The following is a 21777-nucleotide window of genomic DNA, read 5'->3' as shown; positions in this document are numbered from 1 at the left end:
TGTTAATCCTTACCAAGGCTGTTCGATTGGTGGCTTGGAAATGCAGATCCCTATTTCAGCAACTGCAGGACCAGTAAAGATGGAGTCACAGCTGTAGACTCTGGGGTGTCCCTAGGAACTGCTTCAGATGTGTCAAGAGCACGAAAAAGAGAATGGGGAACATCACAGGGGGATTTGTCCTGGGCTTTGTTGGTCTCTCTGAGGACACTGCCATGTTAAGGACACCATTTCTAACTGGCTGTACTCCTACAGTCGGGGTGTCCAGTGACAGCAGGGTTACAATGTGTCGGATGGTTACCACCTACCAAGAAGAATCAAGTCTCCTCCAAATCAGATCAGTTCTTATAAAGGTCGGGATTGGTGGCAGGAAGTGACTGACGTCACACAGTCATCTCCTGCAGTGCCTGGAGATGCTACTCACGCCACATTTTAATTCGTTTAGATTGTATAATGGACACATTTGGCTGGTCCTAGGGACATTTCTCTCTTCATTAGCTCAGATTGTAACTGACAAGGTAGTTGTGTATTCATTCTCTTTTTTTGTCATACAAAAATTACATCGGGGTTCCCTGCTGCTACTATTGAATTGACCCAGGTTGACCTAGGTATGGTTGTGAGGAACTGGCATTTGTCAAAAGGTCATTTCCAGTCAGGCATCAGACATGATCTTCCGTCCCAAGGTATACCTCAACACTGCCATGTGCTTGTGTTGAATATTTTAAGCCTGCTTGTTTAAATGCACACCTGGTCCTTCTGTGGAATGTTATAGCAGAGGAGGGGCTTCTGCATAGGGACAAGAAAAGATCAGAGGGAGACCAGAAAAGATCAGCAGGGACCCCTCTCTCTCAGCAAAGGTTTCACACTGAGAGCCTCAGGTTGCCAGAATTCTCTTTTATTGCTGTTGTTGTTTTTAGTTGTTGGTTTGTTTTGTTGTTTTTCCAGAGTTTCTCTGTGTAACAGTCCTTCAGAATTTTCGAGCCATACCTCACATGGCTCTTTTGTATGTTCTTTGAGACAAGTTCTCTCTGTGTAGCCCAGGTTGGCCTTGAATTTGTGGTAATCTTCCCCCCTCTCCCCGCCCCGCAACCTCCAGGATGCTGGGATTACAAATCTGTACCACTTCTCCCAGCTTTGGACACATAATCAGAGCAGTCATAAGGAAATTCATTGATGAAGACATCCTGTTTTATTCCACTACTGATTTTGCTCTAAGTGTTTCTTTTTCTTGAAACCCTTTCCATGCCCTATCAACGCTGCCCAGTTCTCGTCTTTGCAGGGAACTTGGTTTCCTCTCCCCCCACACCCCTTTCCCAAAAGTGTCCTTACCTTTGAACTAGTTTGGCTCCTGGTACCCAGTGCCAAGGCCCCTGACCTCATCCCTGTAGCGTTGTGCGTCTTCTGTCACAGTTAACACTCCACGCTCACCATATGCTCTCCAGAACACTATAGACACAGCCCTTTGAAGGTGAGAGGTAGAACCCAGTTCCGCTCAGCATCTAACCTGCTCCCTGGGAGGGGGATCTGGTTCAAAGTGGAGGGCTTGCTGCTCTTTCCCCTCCACTGAGGGTGCTTCTCTAGACTGGGGTAAGAAGTTGGAAAGGATACAGACCACACTGATGGAGGAAGGCCTGGGTTTGTTTCTTCAAATGCACATTTCCCCTCCACTGAGGGTGCTTCTCTAGACTGGGGTAAGAAGTTGGAAAGGATACAGACCACACTGATGGAGGAAGGCCTGGGTTTGTTTCTTCAAATGCACATTTCCCCTCCACTGAGGGTGCTTCTCTAGACTGGGGTAAGAAGTTGGAAAGGATACAGACCACACTGATGGAGGAAGGCCTGGGTTTGTTTCTTCAAATGCACATTTCCCCTCCACTGAGGGTGCTTCTCTAGACTGGGGTAAGAAGTTGGAAAGGATACAGACCACACTGATGGAGGAAGGCCTGGGTTTGTTTCTTCAAATGCACATTTCCCCTCCACTGAGGGTGCTTCTCTAGACTGGGGTAAGAAGTTGGAAAGGATGCGGACCATCCTGATGGAGGAAGGCCTAGGTTTGTTTCTTCAAATGCACATTCAGGGCTGGGTTGTTGGTGTCTTCCCCCATTTTTATCTTTTACCTGTGCCTTGGGCTTATAAATTTGATATCTGCAGGTGAGGTTTGGATGACCTCCCAGGGAGAGCTGGGACACTATGCTGCCTATTCGGTGGGAGGTGGCTACGAATAGGAAGGAACTCAGGGATAGGTTTTACACATTATTGCTTTTTCATACACATTAACTGCTTGGACAGAATCATATCTCAGGGTCATTTAACCCACTGTGCCAAAAATCTCTATGAATCCTGTTTGAAAATTATTTTTTTCAAATGCCCAACTTCACCTACAATCCTAAAACAATAAGGTAAAATATGGCAAGATGACTTTTCACTAACCCAATTAATCAAGGTTGCTTTATTTAAATATGTATTTATGTGTGTATATATGTATATGTTCATTTACATGTATATATTTATTTAAATATACATTTAATATATTATACACACCCATAGTGTCATAACTTATGACAAAGTAGACTGAACTGTTTCTTAGAAACATAAAATGCTAGGAGCATTCTAGAAAGACATTTCTAATTCCTATTAGGAATTGTGTATTGTTTTCACTCCCATTGTGGTAAATGTGTGCGTCCATCTGAATCTGGCATGTGTGAGCCAGTCCTTACCTAAGTGCTTCGTCTCGGTTTTCTCATTTACCAAGGGGACAGGATGGCATGGTGCAGTCTGTCTCTCAGAAGAGATTTGCATAGTGGCCCTTGAGACAGTACCGGTCACAAATACAAGCTCCTATGCTGTTATTAGCTATGCCCTTTTATTGTCGTTCTTTAAAACTGATCAGGAATGCAGATAAATATTAATGCATAAAGTTTTTTATTGTGGCCCTAAGTAGAAACGTGGAGACAGTTGTCCACACTGTAACAAAAATGATCTTTTTCTATTTGTTAACTTGAAGCGCGATATCATGTAGTCCTTAAAAACATTGTTGACAAAATGTCCCTAATGGCATGGGGAAATGATGGTGGGATGGAGTTGAAAGTGCAGTGTGTCCACATTTCATATAATCTCGTCTGTGTGAAAATCTAAATGTGCAAGTTTGTGTAGAAAAAGCGCAAAAGAAAATATAATGTCAATGGTAGTAGCTCTGAACTCTGGAAAACATTCCGAAGGTGAATTGCTTTTTGTTTATACTTTGAAAAATTATTTTTCATATTTTATTCAATAGCTAGCTTTGCTGTCAGAGAAATAAAATCACTGAATATATCTTGAACACTGCATAGTCTCTCTCCTATGTAGATCACTACAGCTCTCAGGCTGGAACCTTAAGCCAGCTTGCAGGTGGTGCCCAGTGGGACTGCCCACTTGTAGCCTGAGGGGACAACACCTCTCTGAGTGTAAGTCAGAACTTTCATATTGATCCTCGGTCTCCTGTTGATCTGGCTTCTGGCTTCCCATATCATCCGTCATTCTAAGGTCTCCCAAGGAATTTTTCCCAAATAGATTTTGATTTCAAGCTTCTGAGGAAAAAAAAATGCTGTTTCCTTGATTTTAGAAATATATTTTTCTTTTTTTTTCACCTTAGTTTAATAAAAATCAGTCAACCAGCCGTGATTCACATTGGGATCCCCAAACATATTTCTTTAAGTGGCGTTGTGCTGGGGCCGGTGTATGTATGGCCGGAGTGCGAAGGGATTAATGCAGGAACTCCCCCAGACTGCTGTTTCGGAGTGAATTTATTCATAGGATTGGGTATTCAATGCGACTCTTTGAACAACAGAATAAATATGGGCAGTGAACAGAAAGAGAAAGTCCAACTTTCCAACCGAAGTGGCTGTGCTCGTCTGTGGAAGGCAGAGCTGTAATCTAACTTGGATGGATGTGACACTGTGGGCAACTCATGGTTGACTTTTATATTTTCAGATGTCATTTATTGATTTCTCCTTTGCCTCTGGGTATCTACTCGATCACGCCGTGTGATATGCCATGGGGTTGATGAATGCCTTCTTACGGCTGCTTTAACAGGGAGCTATGGAAGGCAGCTGAGGTCCTGAGGGATTGCAGTCTGCACTCTTGAGCCCTTCCCCGCTGGATTCTGGGATCTGAGTGTGCACATCCCGCCATGTTGGCTTTGAAGTGTCCACAGACGTGGTTGGGAGAGCAGAATCCATGGAAGGTTGTGTCAGTTCTTTCTGTCTTTGCTGTGTTCGGACACACCGAAGAAGCAACCTGAGAAAAGACACATTTGTTTTGGCTTTTAGCTTTTGAGAATACTCGGAACAGAGAAAGGCATGGTAGGGAGAGCTCTGCAGAGAAGATATGACGGCAGCAATGTGAGGTACGAAGACAAGGAAAGATGAATGCTGGTATTCAACCAGTTTTCCCCTTTTGATTCAGTTTCTGACCCCAGCCTATGAGCATGGTGCTGCTCACATTCAAGAAGAGTCTTCCCTCTGCATTTATAGCTTTCTTGTAGTTAAAGGAGCTGGCTGCATCCTGCTGCCTGGCTACCTTAGCCCCCGTTATAACCACACAGAAATTGTATTAATTAAGTTACTCCCTGGCCCATTATATCTAGCCTTTTCTTGGCCAACTCTCACATGTTGATCTAACCCATTTCTATTAATCTGTGTTCACCACGAAGTCGTGGCTTACCAGGAAAGATTCTAACCAGCGTCACTCTCAGGCAGGAGCTTCCTGGTGTCTACCAAACTGCCTTCTTCCTCCCAGAATTCAGTTCTGTCTTCCCGCCTATCTAAGTTCTGCCCTATCAAAAGGCCAAGGCAGTTTCTTTATTTAACCAATGAAAGCAATACAAATACAGAAGGAACTCCTACACCAATGACCCCTTTGGGAGGGGTCAAAAAGGAAATGCAAATGTCTACATTATGATTCATAACAGCAGCAAAATTATAGTTATGAAGTAGCAACGAAGATAACTTTTTGGTAGAAGTCACCGCAACTTGAGGAACTATATTAGAGGGTCACGGCATTAGGAAGGCTGAGAACCATTGCCCTAGACAGTCCCGCAGGTGTGGCTCTAAGTCTCCAGATGACAATCAAGGCTAACCGTCACAGGGGCTGCGATGAAGTCTTGTATGTCTGTCAACTGGAGCCATAGAAAGAGACCCAACCAATGCCGGGATAGCATGAACTAGGCTACGAGGGGAGAAAGTGTGGCTAGGATAAAGGCTGATCCGAGCGTCACACATTGCAGGATTTCAGATAGGATAAGGAGGAAGCCAGTCAATTTTGTCATTTAGAGTCCACCAGAGACCTTTTCAAGACACATAGTTGTGGAGGCTGAAACAGGGCACACTGAGGTAGGTGTTAGGATGGGAAGGAAGCTGGGTGATGAGAAGCAAGTCAAGAGAGAGAGGGTTGTATTTGTCCGACAGTTTTAGGGGATATTCCGCATTGTGGTGGGCAAAGCTGTATTAGATAGTAAAAGAGAGTAGTGGCTTGTTCCTGTCTGGTAAGCAGGAAGTGAATAAAATCAACCCAGAAGCCAGGCTGAACTGTAACCTCAGGGCCTACACCTCCCAAACCCAGCAAACCACGTCTTTCAGCCACGCCCTCCTTCCTGAAGGTCCCACAATCTGGGAAACAGCATTTCCAACAATGTCCAAACATTGTAAAATGAGGTGCATCATACAACCAAGGCGGTCACAGGTGGTTAGGGAAAGACAGCGAGCCAAGACGTTTAATGTAAAGAGATCCCATGGGCGCTGGAGGTCGTGGGCAGTGTGTTCAGAGGTTGGGTCAAGGGTAGAGTGAAGAGGTGGGGAGTGCACTGAGAACAGAATCAAGAATGTCGGGAGGACTCCAGCGAAGTGGGAAGGGGGATAGAAATGAGTGAGGTTAGAAGTTCCGGACTGGAAGGAACAAATGGAGGGCGCGAAATGGAGGGCCGATGCACATGGACCAAGTGAAGTCGACCAGAACACTTGGTGGGCGTGGCATCTTGGCAGGAGTAGAGGAGGTCTGGGGAGGGCTGCTGAGAGAGCAGAAAGGACGGCTCACAGCCCAGGCGCAGGTGGATGATGTACTGGATACACATTTTGTTCTTCATGCAGACAGCTTGCAGAGCTCCTCAGGATGAGACAAATCAATAAATACCAACTTACCACCCCCTCAGACTGCCCCGGAGACCTGCTTGCTTTGTCCTTGGAGTGTCACCGCGATGATTATTCTCCTTCTTGTCTCTGGCTGAGAAAGCTTCAGTCAGCTGCAGCTGTTCTGTAGCCTAACCGAACATCTGCAAATCTTGTCCACATGTGCCCAACTCCAGAGTGCTCTGCCCACACTTACTGGAGGAGGACGAGCTCATGGTATCCCAGCTACCGGGCCCTTTAGGAGGGAGTGAGTGTTTCCTGGGCTTCCATCCTCATAGGACAGACACTATCTTCATTTGCTTTTATTCTCTGAAGCACTTCATCTCCTTAAGGCACACCCCCAAGGTTGTGCTTCTACCCTCTGAGGGCAGCACAGGGTAGGAACAAAGTGCTTGGCAACATGCAGGTCATACACAGCCATGGGGGGCAGAGAACAGCCTCCCTCTCATATTTCCCTTAATGCGGTCGCCATTTCCTTGGTGATGTTCTGAAGGGCCGTAGTAAGAATTCATTTGGCTCTTAGGGTACCACATATTGTCTCTAATGCTGGCCAAAGGCTGCCTGCTATTTGAAACTGATGCTCAGAAAAGGTCAGGGTCCTCGGTTTTGTGTGACGGAAGAGTTGAGGTTTTTGGAGAGGACCCTTTGACTTAACTTCTGGGGCAGAAATAGCGGTCTCTAGGCCAATGGTATCACGCTGATTGGAGTGCCGGCGTGGGAATGAGTTGTGCTTCCTGTACTAAGAATATCTGTCGATGATTAACAGTTGAATCAATAGTTAACATTTCCCCCAAAGCGCAGGAGTCAGATCTCTTTTAGCAGGGAACACGGATGCCATCTGTGTTGTTGACATGGGCTTTTTAAAGAGCGAATGTGGCTCAGATCACTGTCATGACCTGTAATGCCAAGAGATGAAACAAGACCTCTGAGCCTTGGTAGGGTAGGAACAGGTGTAGACGCATGCTCAGAGTCCCCCGGGGGAAACCTGGGAAGGGCCCAAAGCCAGAGCCCCTCCTCCCTGTCCTGCACCTGAGCTCTTCTCATTTTGGTGGGGATTGGAATCCCTGGGTGTATTCTGCCATAGCGATGGAGGATTATGAATGGGACTTTGAGGGTAATTACCACTTGAAGGCAGAGCCAAGGACGTGCTCACCCACAGTGGCAGCCGAACCCGATTGAGCTCTGTATTAAAGGATGACTATTATATGAGTGAGAACAAGAGAGTGCAAGCTGCACCGGATAATTTGTTTTATGGCTTTAATCACCGCTGGTATGACAGAGCTGCTGAGAACCATCTATCAGGTCAGGAAAATGATTTTTCCACTCACGGCCCTTCGTTATAATCCTATCCTCACTTAAAGACTAAAGTGCTCAAGCAACTCAATCCAATTATCTACTAACCCCACTCTCCCCATGCCAAAGGCGGAACACAGAGCGCTGGCTCTGGAGGCCACGCGGAGGACTTCTGTGGCAGGCTCGGAGCCAGCGCTGAGACAGGACTCATAGCCTTGAGGGTTCCTGGGGTGGGGCAAGAAGTTACAAGTAGTGATCATGCTGTTTCTACTGGACTGACCTTCTCTCTACCTCGTGAAGTATCTGTCACACAAAGCCCTAGTACTTGAAGGTCGTTCAATTGGAAAGAAATGAAAACTCAATTGCTGTGCTAGGCCTAGCATTGGCTAAAAACCATTTACTAAAAACCTCAAGCCCGCAATTTGTGCAAGTCCTCAGCTTCAGCCTTACTAAGGTGAGGCCTCGGGGCTCCTCTCTAGATGGCTGAGCTGCGGCTGTGGCAATTGAAGCCCCTCTGCCCTGTGGCACTGATTAGATCTTGGTGCTTGAGCCTCAGTGCTTGTTTCCCCCCTCTCCCCTCCCCTCCCCTCCCCTCCCCAGACTGCCACTCTCTGTGCCGGCACTGTGTGGCCAACCTCCATGACACCGGTAGTGTCTGCCTAAAATGCCAGCATGCCCGCCACCTGCTGCTCGGGGATCACTGTGTGGCTGACTGCCCTCCTGGACACTATGCAGAGAGAGGCGCTTGTAAAAGTGAGTAAGTGCTGGACCAGGGTGGGGGTGGGGCAGGGCCAGGGCGGTGATGCAGGGGTAGAGGAAGGGGCAGGGCGGTGAGGAAGTACTTTTGACATCACAGAAGGCTTTGGTGTCTCGAAGAGAAAGGAGGCTGGAAGCATTGTGCAGGGCTGCAGCCTCCCCAGCCAGCGAGTGCCCCATCTGAAGTCTTCATCTCCACATGTTCTTTTGGGGGTGCCTTCATTGCCTTCCTACTGCTGGGACAGAATACCTGGGAAAAGTTAGTTAAAGAAGGAGGAGCTTATTTTGTCTTCCAGTTGGAGGGAGGGTACAGCCCTTTGTGGCAGGAAAGTGGGGGCCCTGAGTGTGAGACAACTGGTTCCCCTGCATCCCCAGTTGGGAAGTAGAGAGGAATGAGTATTGGGGCTCAGTTTATGTTTTCCTTTGTAATCCAGGGAGTCAGCACTCACAACGGTGCTGCCTCCATTTGGGCTGCATCGTCCCACCTCAGTTAACCTCAGCTGGAGGCTCTGCCACAAACATACACGGAGCTTTGTCTCCTCACAAGTCTAGATCATGGCAGGTTGACCACACTGAGCATCACAAAAAGAGCACCCGGGTTCATAGTCTTTAGTTGTGTCTCTTTCCCTCCGTAGGATGCCATTCTTCCTGCAGAAGCTGTCAGAACGGAGGACCCTTCTCCTGCTCCTCCTGTGACGCCGGTCTGGTTCTGACCCACACTGGTACCTGCAGCGTCACCTGCTTCCCTGGGTATTACCTGGATGATAACCAAGCTTGCCAGCGTAAGTGTGCTGAGCTGCCTCCCCTGCCCTTCTGGGCCTTTGGAAGGAATGTGAAGTTATTGCTTCCACCTTTTCCTCCTGTAGCCTTTGTTCTATCTAAGAAAATAAGCTACTCTATGAAGGCCATATGGATGCTGTTAGCAGGCAGTGGCCAAGCTATCAGCCCAGGTGAAGGTGCAAGCCTTTCTAAGTGGTAGCTGTGATCTTGGGCGAGTCGCTGAACCTCTTGTTTTGGTTACCTCATACAAAACAGAAGTGCTAGTTGATTTCATCTTTATGGTTATTGAACAATACAGCCCTTTAATCCTGAGCAGAGACAGGAGCCTATACTGGTACACGGTCAGTGGGCTAGGCGCTTCTGTGGATTTATCTTCTACCTTTATCTACTGATACTGGCAACGTGCAAGGTATGACATGTAAAATATTTCCGCTTCCTCCCACAATGCTTGCTATTCCTTTTTCATACAAGAGTTACATGTATAGATGCCATCTCAAACAAGTATGGGTATAATTAATTACATTGAATCAGACGTAAAACGTTTGGCTATATTAGAGAACTGATCTGGAAAACAATTAGGGCATTCTTCACAGATGAAGGGACAGATGAAGTCTGAGGCTCCTTACATTTGCCAGTCCCTCAAGAACCTGTCATCCTGGGGCTAGTGAGGTGGCTCGGCAGTGGCAAGCACCCGCTGTGTTGCTGAGGACCTGAGTTGGGTTGCCAGCATACAACTGTCTGTCACTTCACATGCAGATAAGATGTCCCCTTTTGGCCTCCATGGGCACTGCACACATGCAGTATTCATACATGCATGTAAGAAAGTACTCTATAAATACAAGTAAATAAATCCTTACACATATGTTATATCTTTGAAAATCACCATGAACAAATACAGAGGTGATATTTCAATTTTATGATGTAGGAATTCTCATGTTGTAGGCATTATAGATTAGTGACTTTGGGGAGTCTCTAGAATTGGGGGGATTTTAGAAGTCTACGTGCTAATGCCACTCACCAACATTATGCCCTTTAGGAAACCACCTTTGACCGTGGGTCTTTCTCTAAAGGATGTCTTAGTTATATTCTTGTTGCTGTGGTAAAAATATCCCGATGAAGGCAACGTAAGGGAGCCAGGGTTTATTTAGGCCTATCGTTCCAGAGGGATACAGTGCACTGTGAGAGAGAAGATCTGTAGCCGGCAGCCAAGTCATGGTGACAGGAACAGGAGGCTGATTGGAGGCATTGCATCCACAAAGAAAAAAGGAAGCAGAGAGGGAACTGGAAGTGGGGCTGGGCTGTGAAGCCTCAAGGGCCACCCTCAGTGATCCACTTATTCCTGTGAGATTCTACTTCCTAAAGGTTCTGTGACCTTCCCAAACAACGCCAGCTGGGTACCAAATGTCCAAACATGTAAGCCTATGGAAGTCATGTGTCAATCAAACTCAGCGGTGAGCGGGGGACTTATAACAGTAGCTCCATCCTGAACTATAGCACTAAACACAGACCCTAGTTGAGAGTGATTTCTTCCCCCATAGATGAACTACTGTTACTGAGCCCATTCAATGAAAGATACTTTTGTAGCTACAGATAGGAAGAATGGTGATGCCCCTAGTTCATTGAATTATATATAAGCATTTGCATTTGTAGGGTGGTATATAAAACCCAGAGTTTTGCATCATCTTTTGAAAAGACAGGAACTTCTTTTGTACCAAAGGGAAGATTTCCTCACATTGTAATGAAGACTCGGCTTGGAATACATTAGCTGTCGGCCGGTACTTGACACATTCTACACTGCAGCAGTGGCAGGAATGAAATACTTGCCTTTCTATTCAAGAGAGTGTTTGTTGGCAGAGAAATAGTGACTTAGATTCACAGCCTCCGAATCACAGAAATAGGAACTCGAGGATATAAGCGGAATCCCTTGTATAAAGTACAGGGAACAAAAGCACATGGCATTGCAATACTTGCTGGGGACAGCTTTCCCTTGTCCAGGTGGCCCCTGCACAGTCTCTGTGCTTCTGCGGATATGGGTTCTCTTGGAGCGTTTCCTATGAATTCAGACTCTCCTCGCTCTCATTTTTAAGTTTCATTTTTTTCCTGGAATGGACTAAAATAAGCCCCTGAATTGGGCTGAGTTTCTGTTGTGTGGAGCACACAGAGAAGCATCAGCAATGCCCCTTTGTAGGGCTCATCTTTACAGGCAATTATACCATGCCAATTTTAGAAACTGGGTGATAAAGGGGGTTTGAGGAATTGTAACCAGCATTATGGCAAGCAGCAGTAACTGTGTTGCTAAAGAAAGTCGGGACTGTGGAACTCACAAGAGGCTGTTTTCAGAGCTATTTAAGAACTGCACTCTATTATCCCTAGACTTTCAGAGTAACCAGATGAGGTAGGAAGGCTAGAGAGTTGGCTCAGCCGTTAAGAACACTGCTTGCTCTTGCAAAGGTTCTGAGTCAATTCACAGCAACCACATGGTGGCTCACAACCATCTGTAATGAGATCTGGTGCCCTCTTGAGGAAGAGACCTGGTCAGTCATCCTCATCAGCTTAGACCATGAAGCCCAATATGGACAAGTTCAACAGAACCGCCTTATACGGGCTGCCCATGCATGCTTCAGCATTGCCAGGGCTTTAATTTCAATTCATTGAGATGAGGTAGGAACTCTGTGCTTTGGAGTTTGGGAAGAGCTCCAGAGCACCTGAGCCAGCCTTGAACTCAGAGCAGGGATGGGTAAAGGAAAAACGTCAGCTTCCCTGTTGGGAGGACTGGTTGACCTGTTTTTGTCTGACTGGCTGTAGAATTTCTCTATAGAACAATAAAGAACAAACCGCCTCCGTTGTTCCCATATTTGCCGTCCAGAGTTTGTGATTAACTCATTTCCCTCCTGCACTTTGTTCAGGGCAGACCTGGAGCCAGTGGGGTGTTACAGCAGAGGCATTGGGCATTTTCAGACCTGAGTTGGGTTGCATATTAAGAGAAACAGTGAGCTCCATGTACCGTGAAGTCCCTCCCTCACTGATGAAGGACACTGGTAATATATCTCTGTTAGAGATATCTCTGTTACCATTCTCCGGGAACTGCCTCTGCTTCTCTGAGTGAGGTCCCGCTGACATGGTTGCATTAGAATGCACCTTCATGTAGGCTGGATGTTATATATGATGTAGAGAGCACTAGCCACAGGCATCTGGCAGGCGAGGGAAGCCTTCCCAAGGGAGGAAACCTCATTCCAAAGCATTGCACAGACCCCTCTTTGCTCGCTTTTGAATCTATGGCTTCCTTGTTCACTGCTTGTCGACATGTATATGTTTTATACAGGTGATTCTAGATTTTGTCAAGTTGACCATTATCACTGACTGCAGTGTCTCACTGATCACAGTGCCCTCATGGAGTAGCATTTCAATTGTATTTTAATAAATAAAGTTGCTTGAAGCATCACTACCAGCAGAGTACATTGCAAGGGGGTCAGACTAGATATGGGAAAATCAGGGAGACTGTATGAGAGTGTTCCAGCAGGGAGGACTGTATGAGAATCCTCCAGTAGAGAGGACTGTATAAGAGTGCTCCAGCAGGGAAACTATAGGAGAGTACTCCAGCAGGGAGGACTGCATCAGACTGCTCCAGCATGGAGGACTGTTTGACAGTACTCCAGCAGGAGGGCCATATGAAAGTGCTCCAGCAGGGAGGATGTATGACAGTACTCCAGCAGGGAGGACTATATGAGAGTGCTCCAGCAGTGAAAACAGTAACCTCAGTTCATCTGCACTTGTGGACATGAGAAAAGCATAAAGTTTCTAGTGGACCGTTTGAACACCTAGAATTCGTGAGTATTTAGATATGTATGGACAAAGGAAAGAATCAGGATAGGCGCTATGGTTTCCATCATGGATAGCTGAGAAGAAGGAGCAGTGGTGGTTGTTAAACTGGCCAGATGAAAACGAACCAGTTCGGGGCATCTCCAATGAATCAGTTATGTGCCAGGCTGCTGAGAGTTATAACTGGGTAAGCTAATAAACCAGGTCACGTCTAAGTCCAATGTCTTAAAATACAGGATTTCACAATCTCCACAATAAAGTTGTCACCTAAAAATAATGTGTGTCTATAATACAAATGATGGGGGGGGGTTGGTTTCCTAAGTAATGTTCAAATAAAGTCATTGATCTTAGAGTCAGTATGAATCCTGTTGCTAAATCACAGAGCAATTTGGATCTGGGATTCTTGTCTTTGGATTTATATTCATCTCTAGGAAAATGTATCTATTCTGGGAAATAAAGCTAATATTTTTTGTTTCTGTTGCTCACAGAGGAAGGTAATGGGCCATAATCAAAGGCAGGCTGGAGTGGGGCTTCGCTCTGCGGTAGCATCTGTCTAGCCTTGCCCTGGGCCTCCGTACCTGTGGTTGTAACCATCTGGTCCTTTCCCTTTCCTGTCCACTCAGCGTGCAACACGCATTGCAGAAGCTGTGATTCACAGGGCGCCTGCACCTCCTGCCGAGACCCTAGCAAGGTCCTGCTCTTTGGGGAATGCCAGTACGAGAGCTGCGCCCCCCAGTACTACCTCGACATCGCCACCAAGACTTGCAGAGGTAACACTTTTCCTGAGCTGTGTGGGGATTCCTTTATTCCGGGATATTCCTTTACTCGAGACACCCACTCCTCGTCTTAGGCAAACACTGCCATCAGGTGTTCTCCACTTTCTGTGAGGATAGCAACAATGAATTACTGATGCATGCGTTCATTTATTCATCCATGTTTGAGTTCCTTCAAATTGCCCATACTCAAATGGGTGAGAACACCAAGTATCTTCTCCTTGCTCACCAGTAGCTGGAATTCCTGTGGTAGAGTTAAGCCTGGGAAAAGCGGCGTTTGATTGTTTTCCTTGTCTCTTCTTAGGCTAGCTTCTCTCGATGTTTCCTTCTAACCCTCTGGTTCTGCAGAGAAGGTCCAGCTCTGAAACAGAGGCCAAATGCCTGACAAGTAAACTCGGGAAGCCCTCGGCCTCTGCACACTTTCCACTGGGCTTGGTTGTCAGCTTAGGTGGTCTTCCATGTTCACAACCGCAGGGGCTTTTCTGGTCTTTTTCTTCTAACCAGTGCCTGCCAGTTTGTGGTGAACAACAAGATTCTCTCAGATCCTTCCAAGTTGCAAATGGTTTCATAACTGTGCTGGTAGTCATTTTCCCTCAGGACTGATTCAACCAAATAAATGAAGGAGATTAATTTTATAAACCTTCAGAGCACATGTGCCATCTTGCACATGTACCTGCTACCTAAGGACTTAGAAGTACAGTGTGAAGGAATAGAGTAATTGCGTCATTGCAGCTTCATAGCTGCAATGGAAAAAGGGCTTGAGATAGCCTTGAGTGAAAACATGTTCTCCGAGAAAACCAGTTCCTCCACAAACCCCTGTTGAGCTGTTAACATATACTGGGCATTGTACTTGTTAGTTACTGTGATTGAAGCCAGGAAGCTTCATCCTAAGAGCAAGCTGTATTGCCGAGTTCCATCTCCGGCCTCTGTTCTAATTGTTTACATCCGTTGCTTCATTTTGTCTCTCCAGTGGCCTTAGTAAATATGCATAAACTAGAGTATGTTTAATTCAGGCGCCAAAGGATTAAGGAAGGTAGTCAGGAAAATGCAGAGGAAACTCAACAAAATGATGGTTTAATAAACTTGCCCTACTTCAAAACTCACGTACTTCCCCAGACTGTTCCCTCCCATCACCCAGGTAGGAAAGACCAGCTAGAGCATTGCCTCTCGAACATGAGCTTTCTTATTGCACCAGTGTTTGCTGGGACATCAAACATACCAGCCACAAACACGATTGTGATTCTAACAAGATCACCCAGAAGAGCAGCAAGATGCTTCTCTCTGCCCCAGCCCCCAAAGCTCCCAACTCAATAGGTCTGAGGCTGAGCCTGATGAATATTTCTGACAGTCTCCCTGGAACACTGAGGTTCACATCCAAGGCTGGCCTTATTGTGGTACAAGCTTTTGGATGCCAGGGTCCATGTATCTCACTCTTATGTTCTCCAGATGCAGTGAACTGTTGCTTGTTGAACAGAGGAACATTTAAACAACTTCCTTCTGCTCTAAATGAGGTGTTCCATTGTCCAATAATCCCCTTCTTTCTGGAACGTTCTATATACATTGTTTATTCTTTCTGCCATGCTGTCCCCATCAGGTTTTAAATAGGAAGGGTCATGAATCTGGTGTCAATGGTGGTGACAGCATTCTTAGTTTTGTCTCTGATATCTCTCTAGCTCGTGAGCCCTGAGTATTTAGAGGTCAGGATTCGGTCGGGGGGGGGGGGGGGGGCACTCCCTAGGGTAGGTTGGGGCAGCATGAGGCTGAGGTACTCAGGTGCCCCCGGAATGAGGCCAAGACCATCTGACTCTTCAGCAGCAGCCCCACTGACAAGGAGCCCTGCACAGGCATGGACCGCTCCTTGTACATGCCTGTGTTTGACATAATTAGGAAACGGCGCATTTAAACACCTACAAGCTGGGGCTTCGTTACAGCTCGCTTATCTGACATCTCTGGTGTTGTCCTCAATTTCCCTCTCCCAGCCACAGACCATGGCCTCCTAAGTGGGCTGTAGAGAGTAGCGAAGAGGACGCTGATCTAATGTAGACTTTCTTTCCAGAGTGTGACTGGAGTTGCAATGCTTGCAGCGGGCCTCTTCAGACAGACTGCCTGCAATGCATGGATGGCTATGTGCTCCAGGATGGCGTGTGCATGGGGCAGTGCTCACCGGGGCACTACCGGGACTCAGGCTTCTGTAAGCGTAAGTATCTGTCGATGATCTCTGTAGAATCCATGGCAAATTTCCATTTGGCTTCTCTGCTGGTCCTGGTTTCCTTCCCCAGGGCTATCTTTGTTGTCAGCGATGAGTCCCCTTCTCCTTCGCATACACCCTAGCAGACATATGCTAAAATCTGATGTCAACATGACAGCCATGGAGTTATATGCCCACACAAACATATTCGTGTCAACTATTAATTCTGATTTCCTTAAACATTTAACAATCCTGTTCTCTAGATAGAATGCTTTGTATCCCTAGGAATTTGAACCCATGGAAAGACTGATAAATAATTATAATAAAAATAAATATTTGTCAATCATTTTAGTGTTCGTCTAGCATTTTCCACTGTGTGATCCAAACTTCTTAGGAAGAGTTGGGGACGATAGTTTCACTTCTGTTACGTAGGAAGAACATGGAGGTTTGTAGAGGTGGAGCGGCTTAGCCCCAAGTCCTTGACCGATAGCTGTAGCAGTCTCAACCAGGCCTAGGGTCCCTAGTTCCTCCTGGACTGCTTTGCCTGGTGTATGGGGTCCTGTTGCTACCTCACCCTTCCCATAAGTGCCCAGAGCCCACTTGGAAATTACATAGATTCCTGTTGACTTAACTTCTACCTTCCAGGGTGCAACAGCCACTGTCTCCAGTGTCAGGGTCCCCATGAGTGCACACGCTGCGAAGAGCCATTTCTCCTCTTCCAAGCCCAGTGCATCCAAGAATGTGGGAACGGATACTTTGCAGATCATGCGAGACACAAATGCACAGGTACCTTGAGTCTTTGCTGCGAGCTTTGGGAAGAACTCGGGGCAGCCAGTGCGTCACAGGCACTCACTCTCTCCAGTAACCAGGAGCGTCTCACACAGGTGCAGTATAGCAGTCAGGGAGCTTGGTCTAAGTAGTTGATAGCTTCCCATGTATGTCTGCCAGGTGCTGGTTAAACAGGATAATACAGGAGTACAGGCCAATAATTCTCTCACAAGAATCAATACTGTTCCTGAAGATCTTTGTGGAAATGAAGCCAACATTTTATGGAACGCAAAGCTTCATATTGAATGGCCGTGTGGTATCCATTAAGAGTGGATCAGCCATATTGATATGGGCATAGAATTTCCAGCATGCAGACTAAATCATTCATGACCCCAATATTGATACTATAGCCTTGGAAGAATAGGATTTGGATGATAATTTAGTGAAAAATACTGAGCTTTTAGGAGTAAACTGAAGCTAAACCCAAAGTCTTAACCTCCTTGTGCATGGGATCATCCCCGGGGGAAAAAAAAAATCCCATTAGCATTCGTTTCCATTGAAACCTGTTGCTCAGTGTACCCACAAGAAAGAATACTTGACATTTAATAATAATGTCAGTAAGAAGCACAGAGAACTTGAGTCTTTGCTGAATGCTCTGGAAAGAACTCCTTGAGTGTTACGTTTCTCCGCGTTTTCTTCATCTGTAATATCTCATTTAATGTTCCCAATGACTTGGTGAAATATGATAGATGGAAAGAATCCCGTTTTACAAGCATGAAAACAAAAGAGACTTTGAAGTGTTAAGGCAGCGTACTAAGCCCTGGATTTCTGATTCCAGTTCAGGACTCTTTACACGGTCCTACATAGCTTCACCATTATAAATCCCAACTAAGGAGACGGGACAATTAGGCAGGAAGCTCCCTGTCTTCTCAAAGGCTGTTAACTTGATCCAAAGCAGAAGTCCTATGGGTCTTTCGAGACCTAGCTCTCTAGATGTGGTTAACACTACTGTCACTATTCCCGCTCTCAGGCAACAGAGCCGTGGTGTGGTGGAACAGTTGAGCCCTCCTGGTATGCCTGACATTGTAAAATCAGATTGTAATGCTTGGTGTCCTCCCAGCTACTGTCTATATTAGGTTCCATTTCTATCCTCATTGTTAAGACAAGAACCTTGCCGCCCAGATTGTAAAAGACACATGTCCAGGGACACAGCTGGTAAGAGGTGCAGGGAACGATACCCCCAGCAGAGCTGATGCTCTTAGTCTCTCTAAACACCGCCTCTTACGAGTCAGTAAACCTTTTAGAACATCCGTCCGAATGCGGCGTTCTTTAGATGACATTGCATAAATCGAGTTGTAGACTTCCCGATTCGGTTTCCTCCGGAGGGGAAACCAGCTCCCTATGAATATCAGCAGCAAAACTGCATTCTTTTTGGTTGCAATGAGGGGGCCATTTATTTGTTGCAGTCCCTTTTTTTTCCCCTGTGTGGTCCGACTAGGGGCCGTGGCTTGGCTGTGCCTTACTTGTGTCTTCTCTTTGGCAGCCTGTCCTCAGGGATGCTTGCAGTGCAGCCACCGAGACCGGTGTCACTTATGTGGCCATAGCTTCTTTCTGAAGAGTGGTCACTGCATGCCCACCTGTGTCCCTGGTTTCTCTGGCCACTCATCTAATGAAACCTGTGCTGGTAAGTCCATCTCTGCTGGACTTAGCGTCTGGTGATGTGAGCAGTCATTTCTCCGTGCAAATGATGGGTCTCCAGATACGGTTGACACCTGTCATGTGAAACTCAACATTCCTGCAGGGCAGAGCCCCCTGGTGCTACATAAGGCACCATTTGTAGATGTTGAAATAAGAGCGGCGGGGCTGCGTCCCCAGCACCCCAGCCACCCACATGGCTTATGCCCAGAAATAATTACACGGAAACTGTATTCTTTTAAACACCGCTTGGCCCATTTCTATCTAGCCCCTTCTAGGCTAGCTCTCGCACCTGGACTAGCCCATTTCTAATAATCTATGTAGCCCAAGAGCTGGCTTACCAGGAATGATCTTAGCCTGCGTCCGCCTGGACTGGGAGAATCATGGCGACTCCGTGACTCAGTTTCCTTCTCCCAGCATTCCGTTCTGTTTACTCCACCCACCTAAGGGTGGGCCTATCAAATGGGCCTAGCAGTTTCTGTATTGCTTAATCAATGAAATCAACAGATTGATATATGACACTCCCACATCACTTCCCCTTTTTATTTAAACAAAAAAGAAAGGCTTTAACTTTAACATAGTAAAATTACATATAGCAAAACAGTTATCAAGCAAGAATTACAGTTACAATATTTATATCTATTTTATCTTTTATCATAACTAAGGAAAACTATTACTATCTATTCATTCTTCAACTCCATCAAAGACTCCAGAAGGATATAATACTACCTAAGTAAACAAGAAATAAGAAAACTCTAGAAATGACAGAAACATCTCGCTGCCTGGACAGTCACCCAAAGTTTTTTTGTACCGTTGGGGCATCCATCTTCAGTCTTCAGGCCCATAGTATCCAGCAGACATTTTCATCAAGCAGGAAATTCCAAAGACAGTTCAGTCACTTTCTGCTAAATCCTGCAGAATGTCTCGCAGACTCTTTCATGAGTCATGAACCCCAAAAAGACTATCTCACCTTTAGGCAAGTTCAGCAGTCCTCTCTCTGCGGGTTCTCTGTGTCCATTTTATGCAACAGTCCAGGCAAGAGCAGTTTCTTGCCCTAATGGCTATCAAACTCCATAAGGATCCTCTTCGATGCCCATCTTCCTCTTGAAGTAGGTTGGTGCTGCCAGGAGCAGATATGTCTCATTGTCATGAAAAGTCCTAAGTTATTAAAATATTTTAAATGCCATATTCTCCAGCCTTTGAGAGATATGAAGAATGCCTATCTGAAATATATCTCTATATATCTCGAAAATCTAAGTAACATGACTACAAACTTGACTATTATTTATGATTATCCATCAACAACCTATATTTCCTAATTATACATTATATTTTAAATGAACTACACAATCACAATACCTTAATCAAGAGCAGAATTACATATACATATAACAAAATTGACCTTAAATCTCTATCAATAAAGCAAAATCTATACTAATGCAAATTATTCATATCTATATCATATCCCCCTTTAAATGTAAAAGAACATTTATAAACAATATTTTGGGAACATGGGCGCAGTTTTTTCTCTTCAAACTGCTTCCTGCTGAATGGGGGCGTCGTTAATTAGGTCTTTCATGGTATAACCTGTGTGCTAGTTTCATCTCAGTTGGCAGTTGAGTGAAGCAATTTTCTGAAGATGTTCACGACAACCTTTCAGGAGGGTGTGGTCTATCATACCAAATTGGAATAGAAGAAATCCACAGGGTCTGGTCCTCTGTGAAAACAAAAGAAGACCCTCTCCAAAGCATCATATTCTTGGACCCAAATTTTGAAATCGTAATACCCTTATATCCATTCTGGTTTAGCTTGGCAGCCCATGTAATAAAATGTCTCTCTGTACTTAGCTCCTTCACAGTCAAAAATTTTAAAGAAAACACAATGTACATAATCCAGACTCTCTGTGAATTTTCCATTTTTACGTGGCTTATTTTTCTTTATTTCTTTTAATCTCTTAACTATCTGTACTCTGTCTCTTTAAAGACTTTACCTTTTTTTTTAAACCATTAACTTTATTCTCTATATTCTTTTTCTTCTCTCTCTCAAGCCTACGTACATTCATCCAACAGTGTGACTCATTTAGTGGTCTGAATCTGCCCTATTGTGAATCTGCAATTTTTTACTATCCAGGAGCATTTCTTAAAATGTTAAGCAGTTCTAAAAACTGAAGTTGCACCATGTATAAGTAATACGGTAATAAGGTACAGCCTGTTTCCTGCCCAGTCTAAACCTTAACTGCGCTGTTTTTATGGTAATTACGGTAGTTCCTGCTGATCAGCACAGTTCAGCATGGAGCAGTCGCTCCTGCCTCAGATCCATTTGGTGCCCCTGAGCTGCACACAGTTCCAGGCACACAGCAAGTCCACATTGGAGCCGCACTCAGCAGTTTAATTCTGAGACTGAGCGTGCAGCACAGAAACTCTTTTTATCCAAGTTACAACCAAATCTGATACGCAGAGCACTGCACAGTCTGAAAACACATCTCTGTCGGCAGGAATCTGCCATGCTCTTCCGCCTGCCTAAGCCTGATTCTGCCATCTGCCTGGTGGGGATTGCTGAGCCATCCGCAGGGTCTCAGAGCACTCTCCTTCCGATCCCAAGCGAGAACACAAACATCCATTCCCATAAAATCCATTGAAATGCTTTAAATCCAGAGTTCATGCTGGCAGCACAGCCCCAGGAAGCTGCGCTTTAAAATGACACAGCGTTTTTTCTGCTGCTGTTGCCGAATCAGGAAATCTCTCTACAGCATGCCACCAACAAACAGCAAAAATCTGTGTTAAACTCTCTCTCCCTTATTTTTAAGCCTTCTCAGGTTTTTAAGTGGATTTAGTCCATCATGTCTGGGCGCCATCTATAGTAACAGGAGCGGCGGGGCTGCGTCCCCAGCACCCAGCCGCCCACATGGCTAGCTCTACCCAAAATAATTACATGGACACTGTATTCTTTTAAACACTGCTTGGCCCATTTCTATCTAGCCTCTTCTAGGCTAACTCTCGCACCTGGACTAGCCCATTTCTAATATTCTATGTAGCACAGCTAGGTGCTCTTACCAGGAAGATTCTAGCCTGCATCCATCCTGGGTCAGAGCTTCATCGTGTGTGTCTGCCCGGGAGCAGGGCATGGCGTCTCTTCTGAGGCGTCTGCTCCCGAGAGGAGAGCTGTCGAGTCTCTGCTCACTTCCTCTTCCTCCCAGCATTCTGTTCTGTTTACTCCACCCACCTAAGGGTGGGCCTATCAAATGGGCCTAGCAGTTTCTTTATTGCTTAACCAATGAAATCAATAGATTGATATATGACACTCCCCCATCATGTAGAACATAGGCAATTAGGAAAACCTAACTCTTAATTTCTTTGATCTTGAGATGAAAAAGGGATCTGCGCCTTAAAAGTCTTAACAATCAGAGAAGGAATTTGGTATAGGCTCAGGTGTGTTCTTGAATTGCAGCCATGCTTTAGGAAACCACGTATAGATTGCATGTCTAATGCATTGTTTGCGTTCATGTAAACTTGTTTAGCTAATTCTGCCGAGGTACAGTGGTGCATCT

General features: G+C 45.7%; 1 protein-coding gene across 1 annotated transcript in view; it reads left to right on the top strand.

Annotated features, from left to right (window-relative positions):
• Fras1 (Fraser extracellular matrix complex subunit 1) overlaps nt 1–21777 on the top strand; it is a 419545-nt gene that overhangs the window by 255163 nt on the left and 142605 nt on the right. The window contains exons 21-26 of the mRNA XM_041671543.1: nt 8052–8204; nt 8843–8989; nt 13430–13576; nt 15636–15776; nt 16413–16553; nt 18079–18219. Coding sequence (XP_041527477.1) covers nt 8052–8204; nt 8843–8989; nt 13430–13576; nt 15636–15776; nt 16413–16553; nt 18079–18219 — 870 coding nt within the window. The remainder of the gene's footprint in view (nt 1–8051; nt 8205–8842; nt 8990–13429; nt 13577–15635; nt 15777–16412; nt 16554–18078; nt 18220–21777) is intronic.

The sequence above is a fragment of the Microtus oregoni genome, unplaced genomic scaffold, assembly GCF_018167655.1.
Source record: "Microtus oregoni isolate MIOR12 unplaced genomic scaffold, Mior012 000021F_ref0000039, whole genome shotgun sequence".
Taxonomy (NCBI): domain Eukaryota; kingdom Metazoa; phylum Chordata; class Mammalia; order Rodentia; family Cricetidae; genus Microtus; species Microtus oregoni.
The sequence above is the reverse complement of the archived record's forward strand: the minus strand, read 5'-3'. Positions and strand labels throughout refer to the sequence as shown.